Source organism: Ciconia boyciana, chromosome 1 (genome assembly GCF_034638445.1).
Source record: "Ciconia boyciana chromosome 1, ASM3463844v1, whole genome shotgun sequence".
Taxonomy (NCBI): domain Eukaryota; kingdom Metazoa; phylum Chordata; class Aves; order Ciconiiformes; family Ciconiidae; genus Ciconia; species Ciconia boyciana.
In genome coordinates, this window is record NC_132934.1 from 55,098,151 (window position 1) to 55,117,589 (window position 19,439).

The 19,439-nt window shown below is 48.8% G+C and overlaps 1 protein-coding gene across 1 annotated transcript; it reads left to right on the forward strand.

The window, feature by feature from the left end:
• The first annotated feature begins 1,686 nt into the window (after nt 1–1,686).
• EMP1 (epithelial membrane protein 1) lies at nt 1,687–16,904 on the forward strand. The gene is made up of 5 exons (XM_072867529.1): nt 1,687–1,857; nt 13,264–13,381; nt 14,298–14,400; nt 14,507–14,647; nt 15,262–16,904. The coding sequence occupies exons 2-5, from the start codon at nt 13,304–13,306 to the stop codon at nt 15,423–15,425; spliced, it is 486 nt and encodes a 161-aa protein (XP_072723630.1). The 5' UTR covers nt 1,687–1,857; nt 13,264–13,303; the 3' UTR covers nt 15,426–16,904.
• The last annotated feature ends 2,535 nt before the right edge of the window (nt 16,905–19,439 follow it).

Genomic DNA, 19,439 nt, shown 5'->3' on the forward strand with positions numbered 1-19,439 from the left:
GACAGGGTACCAGTGCACCTCCAGGGCCACAGTCACAGCCTATGTGGCCTGTCTGGTTACTTTTCTTGACTCTGCTGGCTGGGCACCAGCCTTTCCAGATGGAGAGCTAGGAAGCAATGCTGCTGTGGGCAAGCTACCGCTGACGCTGCAGAACTCCTCTGCCTCCCTGGGAGCGTCTGATGTTGTCCGTTGCCTGACATGGCTTCCCAGGCTAGAGAGCAATTTATACAAAATGAGTTTGCTCTCTCTGGACAAATAATGCTTTGCCAGTCACGGGTCACTTCATACCCAAATTCTTAGGGGGCTCCACTGTTGTTGCCCCATGTGAGTGTGTTCTAGACGCAGGTGTTTGGAGACGCAGACTCCAATAAACTCTGCTGGGGTAACAGGGAAGGACAAATGGACAGTGCAGCTCAATGCAAATGCCAGCTCCTTCTGTAGGGTAAGCAAGTATATTTTCCTTTCCTTGGAGACCGCATTCATGTGTATCACCAAGAAGCACATTCTAACCCATAGGTATTAAACGCAGTTAGGCTTATTCCCATCGGATTGTCTGGGCACGATGTCTTTGCCCACCATATGTGTCATCTTTGCTGCTGTTTTAGCCATAGCTCTGTTTTTAAGCAGGTTGCTATAGTCTAAAATTAGACCAGACACATATCAATAACACCAGAGAGAATGAATAATCTGAAAAATAGCAAGGTCTTTTTATCTGTGTAGACTTCAAAGAGCACCAGCTTTGTCTTTCGAATAAAGGCAGTCCAGTGTCCTCTTCATTGAAGTGGGAAGGCCTTTGCCAGGTATTTTATCAGTATCTACTTATCTCTTTCTGGGCCTCTGCAAAGGCAGGCTTGATTCCTTGCAGTAGCAGATCACCAACTCTATCACAACATGGATCACATTTTAACCCAGATGCTTTCTGACAAAATTCTTCCCCCTTCACCCACATCTCAAGCACATCCCCACTCAATCTTGCCTGTAGCATCCACGAGACAACTACACCAGTCAATTCTCTGCAAATGTAAAGGATCTATTTTGAGAGGTCTTTAAGATGACAAGAAATGCTGACCTCAGAAAACTGTGAATCACAAACTCCTTATTTCATCTTCCTTGCCTGCTCTCTCTCTGTGGAAGCAAACCACCACCATCTGGCCAACTTGCTCCAGAGTCACCACCAGGCCAGAGCTACATTTTGAGCATCTTTGCTCCTTGATATATTCCCAAAAGTCTTGTCCATGCCAACCCCACAGGTCCTATCTGCATTCCCCCATGCCACCAACCTTGGCGACTTCTCTCTGTGCAGCACGGGGAGGGGATGGGGTGACTCACCCAGCCTCATGATGCCCCCTGCCAACTGGCTGTTTGTTTGTTTGAGTGATTGTATTGTTGAAGTCCCGTTGCCACATTTGTAACTACACTTTTTTTTTTTTTTTTATGACAACCAGAAGTTCAGTTTTATAAACAGATGCTGTTGTGGGCCTCTATTACTCAGCTGGATCAGCGTCAGTCATTTTTCCAGGCTGCGGTCTCTGTACTGCACACTGAGTCAGACACAGCCCTGCACAGATTTCTTTGGATTGCTGGTTTCCTCCCAGCGACTCTTGACTCCCTGCCAACAAAGCAGGGCGTAGCTCATTAATTTTTTTTTCCCCTTCTCCCTCTCTTTAAAGGCAGACTGATTCATAGTAACTCCTTTAAAACAGAGTGGAAAGACACCACCCTCCTGCACCACCGGGGGAAACTTAAACCACCATCAGGTCACTCCCCTTCACTTCAGCTCTGCACTCCAGGACATCAGCACTGCAGCCCAGCACGCTCCTGCTGCCACAGGTGCCAGGACCTGCCCCAGCCCACACGGTAAGAGCTGCTCTCGAAAATCCTCAGCGACTTTTCTCCCTCACTGGTGCCTGCTCCCCTCACCCAGCAGCTCCAGCCTGCTTTTCTCCTCTGCTCTGCCACTTCTCTTCAACTTGGCACACGAGCTGGCTACGGGACGCACCTTAACCTTTCAGCTTTTTCTTTGAAATCCAGCTGCGTTGTGGGGCAAAGCGACACTGCAAGGCACCCTGGTTGCAACCGTAGAGCGCTGGCAGCAGCAATGTTATTTTCGCCTCCAGGGCATGTGCAGCCAGGGTGTAGGCATGGGGTGCCCAACCTGGGCCAGCCCCAGCATAGGAGCTGCCACGCGCTTTTGGAGTAGCATTGTTTACAAACGTGGGAAAATGCCTGCTTCAAATTACGGCTGCCGGTTCAGTGTTTCTGGCTCTCGCTCGTATTTTCCTGCGTGTCTCTCTCCCCTCCAGTGGTAGTTTGCCAAGCTTTAATTTAAAACAATGATCATTCCAAGTGAAGTCTGAGAGGCCTCAAAGGTGCAGGCTTTGGGGTACAATGGGGACGAGCTCTCTTTTTCTGTTGGGGTCCCAGCTCCTGAGGCTAAAGTCAAGCCCCAGTTCTTAAGCAAAGCCATGCAATGGGTAGAAATGCATGCTACGCCTTCCTTAGCAGCACAGATCCTGGACTGGGGAGCACTGAGAGGCGAAGTGAGGGAGCGGGTGGAATTGCTAAGAGCACCGCAGGCTGCATGATGGGGTGTGGTGGGGGGAGGCGCTGATGGGAAGTGTAGAATTGCAGACTGGCAATTTTCCCTATTCACCTGCCTTTTTCCACGCAACCTCCCCCTCCCTCCCTCCCCTTCTTCACCAGTTCTCTCACTTCATCTGTCTGCTATGGTTTGTATCCTGTGGTCAAATCCCTGAACTATTTTTGAGGTCTGAGAAAGGGAGCACAGCAAAGCCAGTTTGCTGGCACTAGGCTTTGGTTCCTGTTGCAGGAACCCAGCACGCTCCTGCATGGTTTCATGGGTCTGAAAGAGACTGAAACAGTATTTTGCCCAGTCCTGCCGGGAATGGCTGGGGCTCAGGCTGGTGCTGTGGACAGTTACTATATGAATGGCCAAGAAGCTGAGCTGACCTTAACCTTGTGGGAGAAGGACAGATTTTGTGAATTTCGAGGTCCCCTCTGGCCCTATTGCTTGTCTCTCGGTCATGCAGGGGTGCCTCCTGCCTGAGAAATAGATGTGTTTGAATGGTAGGGAAGCTGACTGAGGCAGTGAGTGTTTCCAGGACAGTCAGCAATCAGTCTGGGTAGAAAGTGGTTTTGGAAGTTGTCATTTACCACGATTAACAATGAAATCAGTTTGGAAAAAAAAAAAAATGCTGTGGCCACAGAGTAACTTTCATGCAAAAGCTTTGAATTCCTCAAGGCACCTCTGAGAGCAGCTTTGTCCATGAACTGCCCACTTGACATTTCTGGACGGAGTAGGATTCTTTTCTGAACAAACACACAAGAGGGAGCTGGGCATGGAGAGTGTGAAAACTTGGAGCCCATTAGCTATTGTTTCTATGATAACAGGGGTTTAAGTCAGCCGAATGCCTCCACCCAGGGCACTTCAGCTGCCAAACCTGGGGCCTGTGTGCACTGAGAGAGTGTGGGCTTAAAGGCAGATTATTTCGATTTGCTCCCTTGAGGATCAGCATAGGAAAAGGATCAAAACTGAGGTATCTTACTATCACTAACACTGCAGTGCCTGGAAGCACACCCTGAAATGCAGCTCCTTCATACGAAGCACTGCACACCCACCTAAGGAGTTCCTCCCAGCAGGCTCCCACAGAAGCCCCCCCCAGCTATGACTAACCATTCAAACACATGGCACACAGTCCGAGCCATTCATCCAGGCTACTCTTGTGTGAGAGCTGGGCATCTCCACCAGGCACGTGCCATCCCAAGGTAGACATCTGACAGAGATGGAGTCGAGCCACACCCAAGGACACATTAATGGAGGAGTGACTTGGGATATTGTGGAGAAACACCCAGTTTTGCAGTGGGTGCCTCAGAGCTGCAGGGTTGCTAGTGCTCCCCAGTACCCTGCTGAGGACAGAGAGCCCTGGGCTTGGAAAACCGGCTCTGCTGGCCTAGCCGGTGGTCTTTGAATTTTGCAGTGTGCTTGCGATGCAAGTGCATGCAGGAATTACTGTTTGGTGGCCTGGGGTGGAGCAGAGATTGTATTTTGAAACAGTTCTGGGAGATTTGCTGATAATAGTCAGCATTTTTTTGGTAAAAGACCCTCCTCAGGGCCTTGTTTATAATGAGACGGGGGAGATTTGCTGCAAGCATGAATCCTTCTCTCTATTCATCACCGTCCCAGCTGCAAGGCTGGCACATGGCATTCAGCCTGCGCCTGCTTGAGCTTCCTCAAAAGTGGGCAGGGTGGGGGGGTACAGCCTGCTTCCTTAGCCCTGCCCGCTCCCACAGGGCTTCACAGGGCCCATCAACCCCACACGGCAGAAGGGGTGTCCCCTTCCATGGCACGTTTCCACTTGCTCACCCCCCCGGTTCCCTTTGGCTGCTGGATGGGTGCTCTCCACTGAGTGCTACACCCGATGGCGAAAGAGGAGGCACCTGATGCCAGGCTGGGATTTGCCCTTGGATACTCAAGTGCCCCACAAGGCAAGAAATAGCACTACTAGACCCCTTTGATCTCAATGGGCTCCTGTGCCTGTACCCTTCAATAGGGAGGTGACAGCAGTGTCACCCAACACAACACAGGGCAGGCTGCAGGGTGTGGCACTCCTAATTTTTTTTCTTTCCTCCTGTTCTCCTGCAAAAAAAGTAATGAAAAAGGACTAAAAGATGAGATTTCTTTACCCTTCCTTCAAGGCAGGGAGAAGTAAGAGACCCAGAGATGCTCTTTTACACCTCCAAAAGGGAGGGCAAGGAAGGGGATTTCCTATCTCGCCATCTGAAGATGGATGCTTAATACTTCATGGGTCTTTTCTGCTGAGGCAAAGCAATGTGCACAGAAAAGGAGGCTCTTCTCCATGGCCCTGCTCTTTTGACAGCCCCTGCCAGGACTGATAACTAACTGGTAGCCACAGTGCTGTAATACTGGCCCTGAATAAACGTGCTGAAGCACCAGCTCAAATGTGATGAAACAGATCCTCTGTCAGAGCCAGTCCACACTCAGTCATCCCACAGCATGACACAGGATCCAGCAGCAGTTCCCCATATCAACTGCCCAGGGGCAAATTTAGAGTGCCTCCTTTCTTAAACTGCTTTCTGCTGTTACACTGCAGGAAGGGCAGCAAAGCAGAACATCTGGAGGCTGCAGTCTGGAGCATGATTTCTTCAAACTCCGCTGGGGGAGTTTTGGAAAGTACCTCCTGAGTTAGAACAGCTGGACAATGAACAAAGGAAACCCTGGCCACATCTGCAGCTCCACGCACCCTCCTCCTCCTGAACTGTTTGCAGTGGGGCAGAGAGTACATGGAAGCTGCTCTCTGAGTAAGACCAAACATAGCCCATGCATTGTCATGGTAGGGAGGGGTGGATTAGGACAACTCAGCTCCAGAACCCACGTTCCCCAAGGGAGTGACCGGTTCACCAAGCTCATAATTAAGATCTATCCCCTTTCCCCTATGAAAACCAGCCTGTACCACAGGCGTGGGGAGACACCCATGATGAGAGCCCAAGGACAGGTCTTAGGCTAGGTCATCTCCAGCCACGCAGAGAAATGCAATGAACTATGAGCATTGTAGTGGCTGATGGCAGGTGAGCAGTGACTCATGCCAAAGGCTTAGCTCTTGCGATGTGGGGCCACCTGGCAATACCTTTGGATTAGAGGAAATCTGGGGCCAAGGCCTTTCCTGTCCTTTTGCCCTCACAGGGCAGAGTCTCCTCAAGGAAGGGAGTTGTGAAAGCAGCTGCCACGACTGGGTCCAGCATCCACATTCTTCTCATTCCTGAGAGACATCTCCCCTACAGGCCCCAGCAAGCCTCTGGAAAGGACAGTGAGAGCCATGGGAGCAAGAGGGGAGAGCTGCAAAATGCTCGGAGCTGGGAGCAGGCTGATCAGGGGGTTGCTGATGACCAGCGCCAGGAATGTGAACCGCTGCTGAAGGAAAGCTGGGCTCTGAGACTGGCACAGCTGCTGGTCGTGCTAGCTCAGGCAGCTGAGCCAACCTGCCTGCTAGCTGGCCTCCAGCAGCTGCAGCCAGGCCAGTGTGGTGTGCCCCGACAAGGGGAGTTCCTGATGTCTCATGGAAAGCCATTTCCACATGTAACATGAGGTAGAACGACCCTTATACCGCTCTGCCAGCCCCTAATAATCACAGGTGTAAGAAGCCCTCTTGAAGCCAGATGGGGCATTTTACCTCATGACTACCTTTACCCCACCCTGCACAGAGCACCGACCATCTCCAGGCTGCACAGCATCCTCTTGCTTCTGCTTTATACTCACGCTCCTGCTCCCCCTCAGTCCATCGCTCGTGCACTGTGGGTTGAAAGAAGGAGCTATCCCACAATTTTGCAATTTAATCCTGCACAGTATTTTCCAAGCTGGCTTGCAGGAACAAGGACACCCTGGAGGCAGACTGACACAAAAGCTCAGACTCTTCAGATGCCTAAGTCGCATTGACCTCAGTGTCTCATAGGCTGTACTGGCACGTTCAGAGATTTTGCAGTCTTGAGAGAGAGGGGTACTATCTGATAAAGAGCCCCTTCTTTTGCAGAGTTACCCTCCCTTGAAAAAAAAAAAGGGAAGATCTTATGAAACTGTCTATGTAAATCAGAGAACTGCAGTTTTAATTTAAAAATGCAGCCAAAAGCACAGCTGATGTGAGCTCCACAGACCTTCCACCTTTATCTAAAGGCTGTTGCAAGGAGGAAAACCAGGAAGTCCCACAAGAAATGATCTGTGCGCTTTTGCTCACACCACACTGTAACTTGAACTTTCCTGTCAGAGCTGTCAGATGGTTTCTCCCACGTGGGCACTGTCAGTGTCAAAGTCACACAGATTAGATGCATGCCCCCATAAGGAAGCCACGCATGAGCACGCACGCAGGCAGACACACACACTCACACACAGAGTTCAGCTCTGCTCACAGGGAAGCCACAGATGCACACTCCCATTCATAGAGGGAGCCACGCAGAGCTGCAGATGCGCACCCCTACCCACACTACATCATTGCCCAGACCGTCAGTCCTCCCACAATCGTTTCTCGCATATCTCCGTATCTTGTCTGAACCCCTGCAAGTCCCAGCAACTCCCGCGTCTAATTAACCCACCCAGGGACCATCCAGTGCACTAAGGGGTGAGGGTGATCCCCATCGCACCTCCAAAGGTGCAGAGGAACGCTTCTGTGCTTCCATTATCTCTGAGGTCCCCTTCCCCACCCCTCCCTCTTACTCGCTGCCCATCGGTCCCAGCCCTTCCTTGGCATGTCTGGTGTGAGGAGTGACAGTGTTTTCCTCCAGCAGTGGCTGCTGGCTGCCTGCCAGGCCCCAGGCAGCTGTCTCTTCCCCTTCCTACTACCAAACGAACTTTGGAGTTTCTGTTGATGTTGTCACATGGCTGAGCGCTCAAGGGTGGTTTCTTCTGGACAAAATGCCAATTTCTCACTGTCTGCCCTAGGAGCTCTGATATTTCCCCACTTTCATATGAATCACGAGCATGAGAGCTGGAAAACCCTTGTGTGTCATCTTTTGTGACTCCCCCTTGCATCTCTCAGCGAGTGGAGGTTCATTACCAAGGGTGGATGCTTGAGGACTTTGTCTGGTCCCAGAAGACATGATTCACATGCTGGGGCTTTACCACTCCCCTGGGAAGGCAATTCCCCCTGATCCCTTGGAGACCATACCACCAGGAAAAGCCTCCCAAGAACCAGACAAAATCTTCCATTTACTTAAGCTTATTTTCAGTTGTAGCCCCTCAGGCTGCTCTACATTTTCCTTTTGGTTGACATTCATCTGCTACTTTTACAGCCTCGCTGTACCCCATGTGGTCACCACAGCCACCACTCATGCACGCACAAAATCTTCTCACTGACATAAACCAGAGGCTCCAAAGGTCTCCATGTGCCCACGCACACCTCCTGCCCAACCCTTTTCCCACACATGTGAAATCTCTTTCCAGAGGCACCAGCCTACTCATCCACATGTCTATAAAAAGCATCTGACTTGTAAATTGAGGCAGGCCGGTCTATCAAAAGTAGGTTGTCAACAGCAGTGCTGGTGTACAGTGGTTTATGAAAGTCTGGAGTCAGCAAGGACTCTGGATTCATCTGGATCTGAAGCAAGAAACAGAGCAAAAGGTGAAAGCAAACAGATCATTCCCTGTGATTGTTTAAACTTGTCATGAGCTTTCTAGTAACGGTGTGATGGGTCCAAAGTCACCATGCCACCAGAATATCACAGAGATCTTCACATCTTTGCATCCTGCCAAATGACCCTGGGCATGATGAGGACTCATGCTCATATCGCACATGATGACAAGGTGTGCAGTTGTAGCACGGCTAAGATGCAGTTAGGGCCTCAACTCAGTCAAAAGGCAGATCTACAAATTCTGCAGAAGGTTTTATCCCACCCAGAGGTTTTCCTTACTGGTAGCACCATGGCAGCATTGCTACTTGTAGGTTGACTTTGCACTGAGGAGCGCACCAGTGACAGAGGTGGCAGTTTGTGGCTGCCCCAAACAATACCAAATAGTTTTTATTTTCTGTCCCATCCTTTCCAATTTTCCCCTTCCTTTCCAAGTGGCCTTGGCCCTGATTCAAACCATCAGTATGCCTGGCATGACTCTGTGCCACCTCAGACAGTGGCCAGGTTCATGTGCTTTCTCTAAATACTGGGCCTCCTACCGCCACCATCAGAGACAGCATACTGGGTGAGACAGACCACTGGTCTGACTTACTACTGCATTCCTTATATTCTGTGGTGGCAGCTGGGGAAGGCAGAATTTCTTTCATCTCAGTTGCTTTCAATGTATGGAGATTTTTGTTGACATTCTGGCCAAAAGCATTTGCTTTTTCCCTGAAATGCCAACTTTCCCTTGTTGAGAAATTGAATGTATCAAACCCAAGGGACTTCAGCTGAAAATCTGAGTTTTAGAGGAGTTAGAGGTCACCACGGTGCTCACAGGCAGTGTGATTTAGATGTCCTCTGCTCCCCGGACACTATAGGCTGAGTATTGGCTGAGTTGTCCCCTCAGCCAGCATCTCTCACAGTACCCCTCACCAACTCACCCTGGGAGAGGCAGTCCCAAGCAGGAACCTCAGTGCAGAGAGGAGAATGGAAATGGAAGTCAGATGAGCTACATCCCTTAGGAACACTTCAGATCTGAAATATTTCAGATTTAGTTGAGAGTGCTCTGATTTTTCACTCCAGACAACCTGATCATTCCTGCAGAAACATCCTGTACACTTCCCCTCTACTCCTTTCACTGCAGTGCACTTTCTGCCAGAAGTAAAGGACCAGTACCTAATCTGGCTTACCCTCTTGAGTAGCCCACTCCCCATATTTGAGGAACTATACCGTTAGCCTTCGTCATATCTCCAAGTGGCACTTTGCATTCCATCCTGATGCTTTGCTAAGCAGCAAACCAAGGCCAAGGACTCACTTCTCCGGATTGCCCTCCAGATAGAAGGATCCAAAACACTTCAGTAGACAGAGGGGCAATATGAGTGGCTACACTTTGCCTGCATGAGAAGATTTTGTCTTAGTTTTTAATGGATAGTTCTTGCCTGCTTGAACTTGAACTACAGTGCAGCAGACCTATGTGTTGTTCCCCAGTATGTGTACTCCTGCGTGGTCAGATAAATAGTCTCTACACAGATAAGAGTCTGTCATGCTTATCTGTAGGCTTTTTTTGTGCTGAAGGCTGCTATGGTGATTGTTATTCATAGTTACTGTTGGTGTGGCTTGTTATTTCTCCTCATCCATTATCCCAGGAAAAGGAAACTCAGTCCACCATATCAGTGCAAGATCTTCTCTTGACTCCCGCAGGCTGTTCAGCAGGTGCATGACCTTCACTCCTTCTCCACCAGCCTGTCCTACCTCAGTAGTCATGCTACTCTCATGTCTCAGCTCTGTTTTTCTTGGCTTAGCTGGGGTCTGTCCTCTGGAAGTCGCACCAGGAGGCTCAATGCAGGATTCACAACCTGGTTGCTTGACTGGTTCTTGAGAAGCAGTCCTAAAACTGACAGAGTGTCCTGAACACTTGCAGGGTTAAATAATTGTGGTTTGAGAGCTTTGGGGTGAGTCAGTGGAAAAAACTGGCAGCTCTAGGAAGGCTAAGACTGATTCACAGCCCAAGAAGAGCCTGAGGAGCTCCAAATACAGCTGCAGTTTAGGTAGAGGATTGGAAGAAAAGGCATTTGCATGCAATTGTGTCCTATTGCTCCAGCAATGTGACCCCACCCTGTAGCGGAGAAAGATGTCTCACACTTAACAAATGGAAAGAGTATCCTGTCAGTCACCAATGCTCTGCCAGCTTCTCTGTCTAATGGGAGGAAAAGTCCATGCCGTACCGTCAGAGACAGAGATGACTCTATTTCAATGCCATTCGTTCACCCACTGCTCCTTTGGAATTGTTCTGTAGTGTTTTATTTAAAAGGCAGGGAGAGATGAAAGAAGGCAAAAGCGAATGAATAGAGAGGGAGGCTTGTGCTTTAACTCACAAAGGATCAAAACTAAGCTGTGAGCACATATCCCCGGGGGAGTTTGCATTTGATAGCGTGTGTATTCAGGGAGAGGTGCTGAGGTTCTCAGGAAGTAGATGCACTGAAAGCACCTGAACTAACAGTGCTCTCAAGCAGTGTGAGAACAGGGCAGAAAAAGCAAAGGGAATAAAGGATTTGGTTTTTTTCTTAGCATATTGGTCAAAGTTCTGGGTGTGGGTTTTTTTTTTTTTACATTGAAAAGTAACATTTATCCCTCATTTTCATTTCTGAACGCAAAGAGAAGATGCATTTAAAAGGACTGTTCTAGTCCTTTAGGGTGTCATGAAAGTAGGTTTTTAGTCTTTCAAGTACAGGGGTTTTTTGAAGGTCCTCAAAAATAATCAGCAAAAACCTGCTGAATTAGTTTTTAAAGAGGCCATTGAAAAATATGTCCATCTAAGAAAGAAGAAAGTTTAGCCACTGTTCAGCAAAGGCAAATTTCAGAGCAGGCAAATTTGCCACAATTTGGTGTATGCATACCAATACACTATGGTGGCAAGAGCACTCGTTACAGTTTGTGTAAGAACCAAGGTAATCAGAAAAAAGGATGACAAGTAGTCAAAGGGATGGGAAGATTTGACTCAGAGGCTCTATTCAAGGCACCTGCTACAGATACATAACTTAGTCATGGCAACAGTGATAGTTTCTCAGCTCAAGGTACAGTGGTGAAATCCATATCAGTTGCCATCCAGCATTTTGAAACCCTCATTTCTTTTGCGGTCAATGGAAAGAAGAGTTTTAACGCTCAGGCCAGGTGTGTTCATGTGGTAGCCTGCATATAGCATTGAGAACTTGGATTATAGCAATGCTGAACTCATAAATGACTGTCACTACAGTCAGAGAGGAACTCCTAAGAAGGCTGTACTTTCTTCAAGATCATCACGAAGGGAGGTACTGTGGCAAGAAAGGGCACAGTCACCAGGCCATCCAGGCAAATCTAGCCCTAGAACATGAGGAGTTTGCTAGGACACCCCGAAGCAGACAAGCAAGCCCAGCCCGTGTTCAGCAAGCCAAGGCTAAACAACTCCAGACGGTTCTCTCAGGTGAAGGAAACCTCACAGCGGACAAGTTCCTGCTGAGGAGACAGGACCAGTCACCAAACCTAATCTGTCCTTCTAAGGATTGGCCTCGTTTGGGTGGGAGGAGTGACTTAACAGAGCTGGTTCCCTGAGATCCTGAACTCAAGGAATTCCTCCTGGTCATCAGCTAATGCTGAACTGGACAAAGAGCCACTGATGGAGAAGCCTGCCTGCCCGCTGTGGTTTGGGAAACTGTATCCAAAGCAGTGCAAGGAATAGCTGCAGCACTTTACAGGAATACACTCCCACACATGGCCACAATGAGAGGAAAGACAGGAGTGGAGAAAGTGGAGTCATTGAGTAAAAAACCCCCACATTTATGGGATTTTACAAGCCTTTTGTTACAGTTTGCGTGAAAGACATAATAAAGTATAACTGTGTTGTTCCATGGCAGTGTTACCACACCCTGTACAAATGGTGAAAGCATCAAACCTTACCTGAGTCACCTGGACCAAAGTAACTTGACAGCCAACAATATATATGAATTATATACTTGATACTGCTCTTCAGTACCACTTCAGTAACAGCACTACCAAAAGAAAGAGCAACACAGCCCTGTGAAACTTCCTAGGAAAGCAGTCTTTCACTGACCACAGAGTAGACCCAGTAAACTCTTCTGCCTGATTTTTGTGGCTATACTGTGTGATTACTAATAAATGCCTGGAAGGAGGGGAAACATGCTCACTCACTTTGTGTGAATTTTCTGCACTCACTCTCACAGCTTAGATTTGTTCCTTGTATTCTGCGTTTTCAGGGGAGAAGTCAGCAGCCTTGATGAACAGTGTCACGAGAGCTATCTAAAGCACATTGCCCTCCCTTTCCAATCACATGTTCATCAATGACAAGGAATCTTACAAAAAGTAAAAACTTGCAGGGTACAGAGGAAAAAAACCCAAAACAATCCAAAGAGGAATTTACATCACAAGAGAATCTTATTGCAGTAATAAAGTGATCTGCCTGCCTCAAGTTTTAAAAGGGAAACAGACAGTTTTCATTGCAAACCTAAGCATCTTCCTCTGCCCCAGAACACATCAGCAGCGTTTCTGTTCTGGTTATTCTCCTCTTCACATAATGGAGTGGGCCATTGAGTAGGGGTAGCCCCCCAGTCCACTCTCTACCGCTGCTCAACACCTGATGCACCCAGGAACACACAGTCCTCTGCTTCACACCGCCTGTCCGTGTCCCAGACCAGCTGGAGGAGGCTGTGCCACGCGAGGGAAAGGGAGAACAGGAAGAGAAAATCTTTCCTGATCTCTGTGAATCCTGTGGGCAAAAACATCTCTTCCTGGAGTGTAGGCCTGGAGTATGTCATTTTTACTTTACATAACCACACACCAATTTAAGCAACCTGTGTATATACTCTGGCTATTTTTAAAATGCCCCCAAGCTAACTACCCCTGCTCTACATCTCCTCCCAAACTGGTTCCTTTACCTCCAGGCTTTCTTTAACCTCTTGAGCAACTCCCTTGCAGATTTTGACAAAAGTTTTAGTGATTTTTTTGTGACTACATGCTTCCAGAATGGATTCAAGATCAACCTGTTTTCTCGCATGTAAATAAAGGTTATAGTAATGCTATTCTTTGATTCAGCCCTTCCCTTCACCTCCTCCCTCTGTTCTTGTTCTCCTCCAGAGCTCTCTGTATCGGTGACACCACCTAGAAGGGACCCAAGATGTTGGTGCTACTGGCTGGTATCTTTGTGGTTCACATCGCCACCGTCATCATGCTCTTTGTCTCCACCATTGCCAACGTAAGTAGAGACCACCCTGGATGAGACAGGCTGTCGCCTCCCGCAGCAGTAGCTAGCCCTTTGTGCGGCTGGCAGGGGGACAGGCGGGTGGGTGCTTAGGTCTATAGGTGAGGGGCACCCCTTCACAGCCATGAGTAAATACGAAGCAGTGATGGGTGTGCTCAGGCAGCCGAAAGGCAGCCGGGGTGGTACAGGAGGCAGCCTCTGCCTGCCGCCCCCGCTCCCAAATCCCAGAGCCAGCAGCACCTCAACACTCTTCATCCATCCACGAGAGCGCAATGAGGAGCAGGGGAGATCAGCAGATGACCGCTCTGAAGCGCTGTTGACCCTCCCATCTGGCGGCCAGGCTGTTGCAGAACTGGGCGCTCGCCCATGCCTGTCTGTCTGGACGGGCAGTCCGCTGCGGGGCAGGGGGACCGCCACAAGCCCGGTCCCGGCGCTGCTGCGGGCGAGCAGCCCCAGCGCAGGGGGCGGCCGGGCCCGCGGCCGCCGGGGAAACCCGGGGCGAGGCTGACCCCTGGCGGCGCGGCCGGGGCCTGCCCGCGCCCCCCGCACCCCGCTGGGGCGGGTTTGGGGGGCCCCTCGCACCCGCCTGGGCGGCTCGCTCGCCCCACCGTGCCCTCCTGCCGCCTCGCACGGGGAGAGGGAGGGGACGGTCTGAGCGCCTTCCCCCCGATCATGGGAACAGAGTTCCCCGGTGTTTTGCCTGGACCAAATGCCTCCTGGCTTTGGAAGCCTGCGTCATCTCCCACCCGCTTCGGCTGTGCATCTGCTGCCGACACATGCTGGCTTTTTCAGCTCTCTGTCTCGTGGCACTTGGGCTACTCTCGCTCCCCTTACGGTTTAGTCTGGCAACTGTCCAGAAGAGCAAGGAAGCTCCCCTCGCCCTTGACACAACTGTTTCATCCTGTTTCAGGTTTGGATAGTGAGTTCTAACCCGTTCGGAGAGGTCTCATCAGGACTCTGGCTACTGTGCAACAAGACCTGCCAGAAGCTGCAAGTCAGCGGTCATGATGAGGGTAAGTTACATCTGCATTTTCATTGTGGTGATGAATTGCAGAACCTTGGTGCACAATACAAGGCTAAGTCCTGACCTTCTCAAATCTTTTCCCTGTGTGTTCACAGCTTCCCTCAAAGCCGTGCAAGCCTTTATGATCCTCTCGATCATTTTCTCTGTCATCGCACTTGTCATGTTCATTGTGCAGCTGTTCACCCTGGAGAAAGGCAAACGTTTCTACATCACTGGAGCCATCATGCTGGTTTGCTGTAAGTATGCACGCCTTGCGATGGCTCTGCACGTGTCCCACTGCCTCTGCAAGTGCAAGTAGCTGCGCAAGTCTGCCACACATGGCCATCAGGGGAGGTTGTCAGACAGCTAAATGTTTCCAGCGGCCTATTTTTTTGATAAAACAAAGCACTGAGGAATTGGAAAGTGTTGGGTTTTGGGTTTTTTTTACTGTATATAATTAAAATATTTCCAGATTTTCATTAGAAAAGCCCAGTGGGTTTTGCAAAATACCTTTGAAAGACAACAAAAAAAATTCAAGTATTTTGGGGGACAGGGGAATAAACAGTTAGACAGCTACTGCTCATGGGATTCAACACGTTGCACCAAACTGTCTGCAGATCTTATTACTGACTTCCTCCTAACAAAGGTTCATTCCCCATGGCACCCACTAAACAAGCCCCAAGTGTCTTATGTCATCACGTCTGCAAGATAAATCCTCCATAAATAAGCCAAATGGGCAGCAGCCCCTCTCTCATATGGCACAAGACGTGCATTACAATCTCAGGGGACAACAGGACTTCAGAAGTCCTGCAGCAATTCTGGTTTCTGTGCATTTTCAAACTCTCTTTCTTTCCCCCCTTCCTTCCCACAGGGATGTGCATTCTGATTGGAGTCTCCATTTACACAGCTCGGTTCACAGGCAAGATATCTGAGCCCCTAAGTTCTCACCACGGCTACTGCTTCATATTGGCCTGGATCTGCTTTTGCTTCAGTTTCATCATCAGCATCCTCTACCTTGTTCTTAGGAAAAAATAAGGCTGATGGGAGTCCAGGGGAGAGGGTTGGCTACTGGGAATGGGGAAGAATTGCTCTGCGGAGAGAACTGTTGGGCCAATAGACAGAAACAGCCACCATTATCACCACTGCCACCACCACAGAAAAATCACTAACAAAGCTAGAATCCTCAGAAACTCCTTCACCAAAGAGAGGGAGAAACAGCTCCAACTGATCTAGCACTCCTGGGGCTGTTGCACCAGAAATCTGCAAGTGACCCAGACAGATCTTCTCCTTTTCTGCAAAGTCATGTCATACCTTCACAAAGCTTCAAGCTCAGCAGTGATGATTGAAGGGCACCACAAAAACAAGGGCTACATCTTTTTCCCTTCCTAGAGCGCTTCTCACTTGCCTTTCAGTGTGCCTTGTGGGTTGAGCAGTGAGGCTTATGACCCTTTTTTGTCCACTGAAACAAATGGGATGGGCCTTTCGTTACATGTTTATATATATATATGCACATACGTGAAAGTTAAAGACATGAAATTGAGAAGCAACCCAATAGAAATCAGATTAAATTCATATTAAAATATCTACAGGAATAAGGCAGCAATTTTTTTTGCTGTTCTGTTTACTATTTGACATTCCCATGGTTGAATCAGATACAGGTAGGAAGGGCGAATATACAGGTGTGGATGATGGAGAGGGAGAGGGAGAGAGAGAAAGTGTGGGGGTGAAGATACACAGGGGTTCCTAATTACAGAGGATGCAGTTGCTCAATGATGCACATACAGGGAGGGAATCATCTGGGTGTGTGTCTACACAAAAATCTTCTGTTCAGCTCCAGAACACTGCAACACCACAGATCTTTACTGAGACAAGTCCTTATCTGTAGGCAGGGGTTTTTTCCCACATTGTCACCCAGTACATGGTATTAATTGAGAGCCTCACCTTATGACATGTATTCCCTAATGAGAGATTAGGAGACATGAGGCAGGGCTTCTGAGTTCTGCTCCTTGCTGCACAACCTTAGGCTAGTCACTTAACGTGGTGCTTTTCCATCTGCCAAATTCTTCCATAAAACTATACCTACCTCCCAGGGTTGCTGAGAGATTTTGAGTCCACCCTGTAATACAAGGTCCCCATGTGACAGGCTGGCATGGGAAAGTAAGGCATTGGTACTGCTGCAACCCACAAATTTCTGTCAGTTCAAAGAATCTCAGTCACAAGTGGCATTTGTAAGGGACAAGAGGTCAAAACTTCCTGTGACTCCATCCACAACAAAAGGCAGCGAGTATAAAAAAACATGCAGGTGCAGATTGTGCATGGATGCTATTTACCTCTCTCCTCTCTCTTTCTGTTACATTTTCTTCTTATGTAGACTTTATCAATTTGGTGGATATATTCTAGTACTGTATGTTGCTGTTTCATTAACAAAGGTTATTTCATATATAGTCATTGTAAATATTTTGAAATGCATATTTTTAACTTTGAGGGTATAAAAATAAAATCTGATTCCCTTTATTATAAAGAGTTTTGCTCTGGTTTTTTTCATTAGTGTTTCAGATATTTGTTAACAGAAGCATTTGCTGTTCTCACTGAATCAAAGCTCACCCCTTTAAGATGATGCAAAACTACCATGTTCTCTTGCTTGTCAGTATATGAGATTTCCTGTTCTGGAGGGGAGGAGGAAGCAGAACAATTCTCAGAGCTCCTGTTTCAGGCTCTCTGCAAGCTCAAGCAGATAGTGTGAGCAATGGTAACACTCAGTCCGAGAGCCAGGCTTTGCTTCACACCCAGGAGAGCTGGAAATGTACTTTCTCTCTCTGGCAGAATCTCATCTCTGTGGAAGCTGCTGCCTAAGATGCTGCAAGATTTCTTGTGTCTTAGACCAACCCCCAGCACAAGTGAGTCCCAAAGCAAAATCACTGAGGTGTTTGCCTGTGCCACGTGAGTTGGTATAGCTGTTGCCTCCTTAGAGTTGTCTGGCCAAACACCTCAGCAGCTCTAGAGCTTGGGCAAAGAGTCCAAAGCCCAGGGCACAGGCAGATCTCAGCAAACTTGGGGCACAATCCTGTGAGCTGTGAGGTGAGGTAAGGCCTAGCGGGAATCAGCTGGGTAGGAAATTTATCAATTAATCCACCTTAGGGAGAGCTAAGACACATGCTAGTTGAGGGCAGAATAGTGACATGAATCTTCAGGAGCTAAGGTTTCACCAGAGAAGGACCTCATACACAGCTGGGTGTGGGAAGGTTCATGATGTGTGATGGGTGGACACTTGTCTTGGTCTCAGGAGGTTCCAGGAGTCCTGCTGTGCATCATCCTCCTGGCAGTCCTATAAGTGCAGGGTAACCAAAGACCAGTCAGGCACTGGGGACAAGGCTCCTCTGCCTACAAGCTAACACTGGCAGGTGAGACATGAGCCAGTGGCTGACGTGGGAACACTGGGGCATGCTAGCCAGGGAGCTCTGCAGGAGCACGCCCACTGCTAAGCTGGTATCCCTGCCCTGTTTCTAGCATGGCACAGATCACACATGACAATATGATACCTTACAGGATGACCAAGCAATCCCAACTTTGTTGGGGTGCCCAGGACAGGTCACGGGCAATGGTCTCAATTTTTGAACAATGGTCTCCCACAACCCTTTCCTCACCACAAACTGTTGTCATTGGCAGCTCAACAAGGATATGAAGGCTACTGGACACTCTAGGCAGCTGGGTTTGCCTGAAAAACCACTTGGGCTTTTAAAGGATCAGTACCCTAATCTACAGTTGGAAAAAATCATTGGGTCCTCTGGCACCTGGCAAACCTAGTCAATCCAGTCCCTGAAGTATAACCCATTCCAAATGAGATGGTCTTTGCTCCACACCTGGTAGCTCCCACCGCCATTTCTGAGTCCTGTTACATTAGGGGCTGGCAGGCAGGGAATTACATTGGGCACTGGCAGGACAGAACACACCAAACAGAAAAGCAGATGCCAACAAAGATGAATCAATTACAAAACAGAAGGAAGCAGAAAAGGACAGGAGCAAATGGCACTATTGGTTGTGTCATATGATTAGTGTTTGCTCAAAAATCATCTTCAACACAGCCTGGAGTGACACGGACCCAGTGCCACACAGTCTGTGAGACACAAAGTCATGGCACTGCTGCAAGAGCCGTTCCAGGGATTTCAGGGACCAAGCCTCACAAGGGCCAGGACCAAAATGGACTCCGTTACTTCACAGCAGAGTCTTTGCACTAGGAAGAGAAGCCTTTGGAAGAGGAGAAGCAGAGAAACAAAACGATTCCCGTGCCTGAGACTCCACTGTAGAGCAAAGGAAGGATTCCCCCTCCCTGGTCCTTTTTCTGCAGGTCACAGTGCAAGGAGGAAGGGATTTTCCGTAGACAAGCAACTGACTAATTCAGGGCATTTGACTACAGTAAACCAGCTGCAGGAAGCGCTAAAAATGAGGGACAGCTGAGGGGGCAAGAGCAAGAGACACTCTTGCTCTGACCAGAGAGTCAAGCTATGCAGGCTGGGAAGAAGCAGTCCAATAACTGCTGACATTAACAGGTTTGAAATTATCTGTACATGTTCATGGGAGTGTTGCAAAAGCCGCTGCAGACAACTCAGGGGAGAGCCTTGCTCTGTGAATGGCAGAAGCCAAAACCGACCAAGCAAAGTAACTGACTCCTGGGCTGATCAAGGGGTGATGACAGTACTGCAAATACAAAGGCAGCAGCACCATTACAGAATGCAGCTGCCTGCCAGCACACCCAGAGTGGGAGAATGGCTTGATTCCCTTGCAGCAAAGACAACAGAGAAAAAACAAACTACCGCCACTGACAACAAAAAAAACAAGCATGCAAGGAATGGGGAGATCATGGGAGGCATAAAAGATGATGCTAGGAGTGGTGTAAAAGATTATGGGTCACTTCCAGCACTGGAGTAACTCTCCACTGCTGGCATCCAGGGTGCAGTTAGCCCAAGAATCATTTAACAGAGGAAAGTAAGGCGAAATCAGCATGAAATATTAACCCACTCAAAACATATCGAGCCCAGGGGGCAGCCCAGA

Excerpts from the sequence above, each read along its gene's own strand:
- EMP1 (XM_072867529.1), top strand. The coding sequence starts at position 13,304 with ATGTTGGTGCTACTGGCTGGTATCTTTGTGGTTCACATCGCCACCGTC. Across the intron at positions 13,382-14,297 it reads TTGTCTCCACCATTGCCAAC|GTTTGGATAGTGAGTTCTAA; the intron begins GTAAGTAGAGAC and ends ATCCTGTTTCAG. Across the intron at positions 14,648-15,261 it reads AGCCATCATGCTGGTTTGCT|GGATGTGCATTCTGATTGGA; the intron begins GTAAGTATGCAC and ends TCCTTCCCACAG.